We start from the raw sequence: 9,861 nt of genomic DNA, 5'->3' as shown, positions 1-9,861 counted from the left end.
ACCAGAAGTCTCTACAACAATGATTTCTCTGGCTCAGGCTGTAATGCCACAAAGGACAGGCTGTTCATTTCTCCCCAGACCAACAGAGGGCATCCTTGGCCATCATTTGTACTGCTTCTTTTGTTGCTGGTTCTGGTTAAGATCACCTGTTCTGTGGTGGGTTGTTAGTACCCGTCTTTAAGGTCCTATGTTTCCTTTTTCTAGCTTCTGTAGATGCTATTTTTCCTGGTATATACATTTTCCTACTTTGGTCCCTGCTTCCCTGTTTGTTTGTTCTTTTTTTACACTGTAGAAATAAATATCTGCACTTGCACTCGACTTCACCTCCTTTACCAGACACATGCAATGGTTATAGTAATGGAATCAGTCCAGCTAGGCAATGTTTAGTCAATGATTGATCATTCATATTTTATTCTTACTACATATTATTGTATTCAGTGCAGTTTAAGATTTGCATCAATTAACAAAGACCTAACACCAATTTAAAAATATCCTTTAGCACTTAAGACACATTCATCCATCTGCATTTACTTACTAGTCTGATACACATTTCTATGCATTCATTAATTCGAGACCTTTGAACAACCTTACTAATAGTTGTTTATGAAATCTGACATGTGTCTTGCTTTCATAAATGAATAAACCATAGTACCTTGTAGAAACAGAACAGAGCTGTGATTCGACAAGAAGATAACAATAATTCCATATGAGAGCAAGAGGTAGGAGAGTTTCTTTTTACCTCAGAGTCAGATTTTGGCATTGATAAATGCAGTAAACAGAACTACTTTTTAAAATGTTTAAAACGTGACCCACATTGGATTTTTATTGTGCTTTGGGATGCAAGAATAGAATAACCCAATATCTCATTCGACCAGTAAAAGACAAGATTGATTAGGATTTTATGAAAGGTGATGAGATTTTCATTTGTTATTTGTTAGACAGTACAAGCATAGAGGGCTATTGGATCTAAGCCCTTTTCTTTCTTTCTTTCTTTCTTTCTTTCTTATTAATCATCAAAAACATTTATGATGTCAATTTAGCAAAATAGCTCATTTTCAGCTGCTATCTACGGCAGTTTGATGTTTGAGAAAACAACAAATATGATCCAGAAATGTGGCTACACAACATATAAAAGTAACACATAAAACAGTAAAATCTATACCAGACATGTACATATAAAAAGATTTGGCAAGTATTTCACTACAACCTTGCGGCCATTGCTTTAGCTATAATCCATCTTCATGTGATCATTATGTGAACGTGCTATAATATAGAACAAAACATGTTAGTATTACTATTTTCCCATAATTTAATAGCTATATTCTACATTTTTGAGAATACTCCAATATTTTAATTTAAGTCTCTTAAATCCAAAACGTAGTTCAGGAAGTTCAGGAAGTTCATTCCATAATATGAGGCACAGAAAGAAAATACTATATAGATTAACCAACAACAATTTTCTTTAGTATTACTGTATAATCCCTGTTTGTAGTGGCTTTAGCTGACCTATTTGTAAACTCTTTAAACACTAAAGAAACTAGTCTACTGGGATTTTAAGAACTAGTAAAGCATTTCAGAATTACATTTCCAACTTTTACATGTTGTCCACTTGATTACATACCACAGCTGCATTATATAACAGCATTTTCCCTTTCACAATTAGTTTCAAGGAAACAAAGAAAAGAAGTCCAGAGACAGAGGAGTGACCTTACGCTTCGACAGCTCGTTCTAACAGTTTATCTTCCCACATGCACACTGTCTTAATTAAAAACAGCATGGTCAATATGGAGCCAGGTACTTCAGCCAAGTTACACCAGTTAAGGTCTCTCACGAAGATGCTAACCTTACAGAATAGACACACAAACTGTGCAGAAGATCAAGTTTAAATATTTAAAAGTTTATTTGTCAAATGCACAATTGTAAAAAAAACAACAACAAAGATGCACTAAAGAGATGCAGCAACTCCACAGATTGTGCATAGAAAGAACAGAAAATAGACTATAGAGGTGTATGTGTGTGTATGAGTATTTGTTTGTATTTACTATGTTGTATGTTACATTAACATTACATTTATGGTGTATAAGATGCTATTAACCAGACTTACATTTTACATAACTGAGCAATTGAGGTTTAAGAGCCTTACTCAGGAGCCCAGTGGTGGCAGCTTGGTAAACCTGGGAATCTGACTACCTTCCGACTTGTAGTCCAGGTGTGTCAGGTGTGTCTTCTGGCACATGTACAGTACAATCAACAAGTGATGGTCATAAGTTCAGGGTTCTGGATGCTTGGGGAAGAAGCTTCACCTCAGCCCATCAATTCTGGCCATGTGGTGGTAGAGGCATCTTCCAGACTGAGTTCATCAGAAAACTCCATTACAAGTGTGTATGGGATCCTTTTTTTGGAATTTTATGTGCTTTAATGTATATGTGACAAAATAAAGGCTGTGTCTTCTTCCACGAACCATTACTCTAGATTAACATTGAAGACTAACTGGAAAGCACTCAAGGTGTACTAATATTTCCAAGAGAAATGATCTGATGTTCAGTAATGACCTCAGACTTGAGGGAACAACACTGTAAATTTATCAAGTGTCATCATTTCCTTGTCACTGTCAGTTGTATTCCATTGAAGAAAGTACATCCAAAAACACAAAAAGCGCTTCTGTGGAAAAATTTAACCCCAGAAAGAAGCCACTAACTTTTCACAGCACAATTAAATGGGTCTGTAAAATATAGCAGCATTACTTAACAGTCTGATTTGGTGGAATAATGAAAACCATTTATAAAAGATAGTTATTCAAAAAATGTCTTCTGGATCAGAAAAATCTTATTTACTCTTGTCTTGTCTTACCTAAAGGACATCATATCGCTTAACTTTTTAAAGCCTTTCTATGGAACAGAGAAAAAGTGATGATTTAATCTAAACTGAGCAGGATGTATCATTCAGAGTTCAGCCTGTGGAGTGATAGAATAGTTCCTTCAGAACATGAGTGAGAAAAAAATAAACAAAAAAACAGGTCTTTAAAAATGCAGTCTGAATGGTGAAACAGTGCCATCTAGCAAACTTTGAGCTTAAAACCTGGATTTTCCTGGATTTTTTCTGGATTTTCCAAACTCAATGTTTATTATGCGGTATTTGAAAGAAATAGGTAGGTTATTATTATTATTATTATTATTATTATTATTATTATTATTATTATTATTATTATTGGTATTTTCTGTATATTTGGTAAATTGATGTACACATCAGTATATGCTAAATACCATAACTAAAAGTCAGCTCTGATTATTTAATAATAACTAGACAAATTCCACAGTGAGTAAAGGTGAAGAAAAGACAACAGGCAGCATTTCACAAAATTATCCAATTGGAAATCCCTCATTTACACATTGTAGGCTGTCTGAATATGAATATCTGAGCTTTGTAGGAAAAAAATATATGTGAAGTTAAATTCTGCCCTCTAGTGGATCATATATCCATTGCACACTCTTGGTGAACGTCTGTGTTTTGCTAAATAAAATATAATGTGGGCTATGAGTTTATGTTAGTGTGCAAAACATTCCTTTTCTATTGTATGTTTAGTTTTGAACCTGATGGTCTAAAATCAGTGCATACAAAACTTTAAATCAAAAGCACTGACATGCCTAAAACCTTCAACCCTATTCATTCATCTTCTACCGCTTATCCGAACTACCTCGGGTCACGGGGGTGTCATTGGGCATCGGGTCATCTCAGGCGTCATTGGGCATCAAGGCAGGATACACCCTGGACGGAGTGCCAACCCATCGCAGGGCACACACACACACACACACTCATTCACTCATTCACACACTAGGGACAATTGGATGCCAATCAACCTACAATGCATGTCTTTGGACTGGAGAACATGCAAACTCCACACACACAAGGTGGAGGTGAGAATCGAACCCCAACCCTGGAGGTGTGAGGCGAACGTACTAACCACTAAGCCACCGTGCCCCCTACCCTATTCTGTAGATAATGAAATGAACATCACTAACATACTTGCTGCAGTTTAACCAAGAAAAAGGGTTTTAGACTCACAGTTAAAATAAACATATACACTCAATGATCACTTTATTAGGAACATTCATGCAGTCAGCCAATCATGTGGCAGTGGCAAAATGTCTAACATCTTGCAGATACAGATCTGCAAAAAAGATTCCTTTTCTAAGTTTTACAGTACATTGTAGATTGTTTCACTTTGATCATCGGTGCTACTTTACAACAGCTTCCTTCTATAAGAATCAAACACTAAGAAAAGGAAACATTTTTACAAAGTAAATTCATGCTTCAGTTTTGACCCAGAAGCATATGTCATCACATAACTTAATTTTATGTTTGTCTAAATTATGCTTAAGTTTGTCTAAATTATGTCTTTAGTCATGTTCCATTTTTCTGTCTTTCTTTGTCCCTTTTGGCAGGCCATTTGCCTTATATAGTCAAAATGTCCTGTAACTTAGTGCTACTATGGTTACTAGGGTTACATTTTTTTTTACTATGTTACTGTGTTTGTTTTGGAATCTTATTTCTCTATATGAAAGCTAATGGATGCTAGAATGTCCACTCAGTACTCAGAATGTTTGCATACATTTGGATGAATATTCGCACCTTACAAATTCACTGTTTACATTGACTCAGATGTTTTTCATTCTGATTTACATATATTCACTCGGTTTATATATGTCTATTTTTTTTTACACTGCTGTTTTATTTCTATTATCTATAAAAAAAATATATTGCACTGACTGTTCATATTGTTATACAAACTCTCTACATTATATTGCTAATTTAAACACTTGATTCGAGAAACAGTATTTTGATTCCTCTGTATGTCTGACCATATGGTGGCATTGACAATAAAGAACCTTGAACCTTGAAGTAAGTAAATATCTATCTATCTATCTATCTATCTATCTATCTATCTATCTATCTATCTATCTATCTATCTATCTATCTATCTATAGTATCTATCTATCCTAGTTAATAAGTCACACCTGATGTTTGTCAGCTCCTCTAGCCTATTTGAAGCCCATCTGCTTCCTTTAATGTTGTCTTTTGTGTTTATCACCTTAAATATAATTTAAACATTGACTACCACCTACATGATTACAATGAAGGTGGTTAAAACATTTAAACAATCCAGTAATTAATAGAATATCTGTTTTGTTTGATCATTTTGTTTATTTGTTTTGTTTTTTTATATATATTTTTATGGTAATGTGTGTTTTTATTGCCCTTCTGTGAGTGTTGAGCCTGTCTGTGTTGGCTGTTTCTGTATGTGAATATTTCTTTGTTTGATTTTATGTATAGCACTTTGAGTTGTGTATAGAGAAGTGTGTTATAGATACAGTATGAGTAATTCTGAGAAAAATACACGATCACTTCCTTCTGCATGTTATCAGATATTGTGTATTCACTGCAGGTTTATAGCACATGTCCGTGTTCCAGAGCATATTATTATCGCTGACACTGGGGAGTATTGCAGACTGTAAACTTTGTAAAACTGAAACCAAAAGTAATACCGTCCAAAAGTAAAACCAAAACAGATATCCATGGGATACACCCCCGTTATACTCCTAAATCCCCTAATGTGGCTTTGCAAAAACTGAACAATCCTCATTAATCTGTCAGTTTATCCTACGAGCTGAAGGACTGAATATTTCTGAGCACCATCTAGCATGTTTACCAGCTGTGGGCGTCGGTGTCGGTCAGCCTGTGCATGCTGTTGTAAGGAAAATGCCAGCATGACAGAGGTAAGTGCTGTTAGCTCCTCTAACAATGAAATATGATCAATAAAAACACTGCATGATCTTTACATTGAAACTGAAACTGTGGATTGTGGGATGATTAAGATACAAAATAAATTCATGATTGGTTTTATGAATTGTATAGTTTAATTGATTAATACAATACTCTGTACTGTTTGTTGTTGTGTGTTTGGGATTGTATGGATTCTGCTGGCTGTGAAACAAATTGCCCCTCGGGGATAATAAAGTTGACCTAACCTAACCTAATACAAATAAAATAATCTAACACAACTGAAAATACATTAAATAATTTATTACAAATATAATAATTCATTTATGGAATGGGTTGAAAATAACTAACATTAGTGACATTAAATAAATTAATAATTAATAAACTGTTGAATGTTTATTCCAATGCCCCTCCCCCTTTTTTAAATTATTTTATTAGTTGTCATTTTTTGCTATTAAATAATTATTAAAGTTTTTCTTGTGATCTCGACATAACATGTTGTTCAACAAAATGTTCAACAGAATGTGAATGTGAATATTCATGATGCTGCATTACTGTGCTTTTGCTGCCTCTAGAACATGTTCTTATGTTAACAAGAAAACAAGAAAGAAAATATCTAAATGCATGGCTTCTTAGTTGTTCCATAGATCACATATTAATCACAATCATATTTGAAAAATAATAAACATGTGACATTGATTTGGTCTGTAAAATTATATCAAACACTTGGGAACAGTCACTTGGTTAGTCTCGTATAAACAAACTACAAAAGAGGAAATTTGACTGACAGGTAAAGCAACCAATCACAGTTCATCCTGGTCATCGTCATGTTTAGGGGCGTGAAAATATAAAGTTGATGTTTCTATAAAGACACTGCTGCATCCTTCTTCTATGGGTGGTGAGTCTCTGCTCTCCTGACTTAAGGGCAGGACAGTCTTTAATATCTGTTCAAAAAAAAATCACTAGCTTTCTCATTAAGATCTCAAATATAACAACAAAATCATGTCAACACTCCCTCATATTGAAGTTATTTAGAAATGTGAATAAAAAACAAACTGAGTGTCACAGTCACAAATCTGGAGGACTTTTTGACCTTTTATGAACATCATTATAGAACAATTGCAGCACAAACATTATTTACATGTGTACATGTGTAAACCTGTGTATAATCTATGTTCAATATTTATATATGATGTGTAATTGCTCATTTTCTGATGTTCCAGATGCCGTACATGTTTGGGCTGGTCAGTGTAATAGAGAAAACTGTAAGTAATAACTGAATGAAAATACTGACTCAGTGACTGAGGTTTATAAGGCTCTTAAAACAAATCAATTATACAGGCCTATATTTTAGGTACAGATATGTTTACAGAATAATTATAAATGTAAATTTACAGTATATACAGTATGTCAGTGTCCCTCTGGGATAAACCTACCTACCTACCTACCGTCCGTCTTATGTTAACCAAGTATTTAACATTATTTCAATAAGAATGAACAAACTTTTCTGTAGTTTTCTAAGTTGACAATACAATATTTTTGTGTTTTTCCCAATAAACCAGGCATTAGTCAGTACTACTAGCTCAGCATCACCTCTTATTGAGTATGGGTTGTCTTTGAGAGGCACCAACATTGACAGTATATCCCACAGTATAGGCACCATGAGAAATGTGTCCATTCAAATTACCAATTTCACAGACAGCTACACCTTATCAAACCCAAGGTGAGTGAAAATGATTTCAGTTTATAGTACATTTTATAATCAGTACAGTTAGACTTGTAATGCAGTTGAAATTACATCAAATAATTTATTCCAAGTATAATAATTAATTTTTGGAATGGTTTAAAAATAACATTACCATTAGTGACATTAAATAAATTAATAAAGACTGTTGAATGTTTGTTTGAATGCCCCCACCCTTTTATCATTTTATTAGTTTTCATTTTTGCACTAAAATAATTATTATGGTTTTTATTTTGATCTTGACATAAGAACTAGAGGCAGCAAAAGCGCAGTAAAGCAGCATCATGGATTATCACAATCGCTTTTACTTTGATCATTGACATTTACGAGAATAAAGGATTAACATCTCAATAATCCATTATATATTAAAAATGGGGTCCCTGGTCAAAAGTAAAAGCGAATGCGATCATGCATGATGTCTGACTGACATGTAAAACAACCAATCACAGTTTGTCTTGGTCAGCATCATGTTTATTGGCGTGAAAATATAAAGTCAATGTTTCTATAAAAACAAACGCCGTGCAACCACAGATCATTCATTTAGTGCACATTTTCTTTACATAGCCTTCCATAATCGAGGTAAGATGTCACAAAATAATCAACCTGGATCCGTAATAATCCATTCACATTATTTGGAAAAGCCAGCGTTTATCTGATCCTCATAAGTGCTCGTTATCACAGTTGTAGTCACTGCAGCATCCTTCTTCTACGAGGGAAGTTAAAGCGTCAGGACGGCTTTCAGATCCAACCAATCAGATGACGACTGTGAAATATTTCTAACTTTGTTTGCCACATGCATCAGACATATTACAAGCACTTTTTTCATTAGTCTGTCTTTCTTTGTTTGTGATTTTACAATTTATTTGCACTATTATGCTAGAATTATTAATTTAACAATTTGACTATTTAATTTGATCAATTCTTATTACTTTATTATCTCTATACTAGGACCTACACTAGCAGTGGATATTGTCTTAATCCTCCTCAGCCTACTGTAGCAAGAAAGACCAGTGAAGCCTGCAGCTTTACCAAAACACACTTTTCAGCACGTGGTTGTGTTGGAGTCCTGGCATACAAGATCCTTAAAGATGAAGAGCACTTTGTCGGGGAACTTGTCATAATGTTTTCTGTGCCTTTTGACTACAATTTGTATGAAAACTATTTCGCGCTTGGAATTATTGAAAACCATGTCTCATGTAATGATGATCTGTTTTATGAAATGTATAACATGAAAGGTACATTCACCAGGGAAAGGGCTAAAGGAAGTGAAGTCATGTATTGTGGACAAGGAACTTGTGTGAAGGGAACAATGTCCCCTGCAGGCAATGCAATAATAAAAGTTGAATTTCGAGATTTGTAATCACCAAAACTAGACAGACATCAGGGGGGTCAGTGAAGGATGATTGAATATGTCTATAAACTAATACACTCCTACTAATAATGTCTGTTTATGAAATAATACAGTATGACTACTGTAAACTAATAGACTATTACTACTACAGTCATTTCTCAATATAAGCTATACATAAATTAATCAAAATAGCAACATGATTTACATTCATTTAAGTATTTATTTCTATTGGAGCTTCAAACACTGTGCACATGAACACTGTTGATTAAGGCACATATCTGCTGAAGAATTAATTTGTCTGTACATTTTTTTTCACCCACTACTACTTTCAGTAATAAAATTAATGCAGTTTACAGCTTTCTAGTTTAAGTGAAAGGTTGTTAAAGTAGAAAATATTAATACTAAGAATTGTTTCATTATTATGATTCTTTCAAAACTTAGTACTTAATCCCATCAAAGCTTAAAACACAAAATCTGGTTTTAATAGCTGTCACACTGACTTTTTTTGTTGTCTTTTGTGCATATTTCATCACCGTACATACCATTTAAACTTAAAAATTTTCAAATTGTTTTGTATAATTGTACTTTATTGTACAGACAATAAAGAAAAAATTAGGTTAAGTGTCTGTACTTTTTTATTTTATTTACTATGACTAGATGATTACGAAAATAAAATAGAGGTGGTTAAAGCATTTAAACAATCCAGTAATTAATAGAATTTCTGTTTTTATTGATCATTTATTTATTTATTTTTTTATACGGTAATCTGTTTTTATTGCCTTTCTTTGAGTGCAATATGAGTAATTCTGGGAAAAATACACTATCATGTGCAATCCTTCTGCATGTTATCAGATATTGTGTTATCACTGCAGATTTGTAGCACATACATGTGTTCCAGGGAGTGTTGCAGACATTACACTTTGTAAAACTGAAACCAAAAGTCATAACAGATATGCAGAGGATACACCCATGTGATGCTCTGAAGTCC

At 33.7% G+C, this 9,861-nt stretch overlaps 1 protein-coding gene across 1 annotated transcript; it reads left to right on the top strand.

Annotated features, from left to right (window-relative positions):
• The first annotated feature begins 5,509 nt into the window (after positions 1-5,509).
• LOC132852142 (uncharacterized) lies at positions 5,510-9,412 on the top strand. The gene is made up of 4 exons (XM_060879199.1): positions 5,510-5,774; positions 7,002-7,043; positions 7,341-7,501; positions 8,471-9,412. The coding sequence occupies exons 1-4, from the start codon at positions 5,700-5,702 to the stop codon at positions 8,880-8,882; spliced, it is 690 nt and encodes a 229-aa protein (XP_060735182.1). The 5' UTR covers positions 5,510-5,699; the 3' UTR covers positions 8,883-9,412.
• The last annotated feature ends 449 nt before the right edge of the window (positions 9,413-9,861 follow it).

Source organism: Tachysurus vachellii, chromosome 10, assembly GCF_030014155.1.
Source record: "Tachysurus vachellii isolate PV-2020 chromosome 10, HZAU_Pvac_v1, whole genome shotgun sequence".
NCBI classification, from domain to species: Eukaryota; Metazoa; Chordata; class Actinopteri; order Siluriformes; family Bagridae; genus Tachysurus; species Tachysurus vachellii.
Note: the sequence above shows the minus strand (reverse complement) of the source record. Positions and strands in the feature narration are given on the sequence as shown.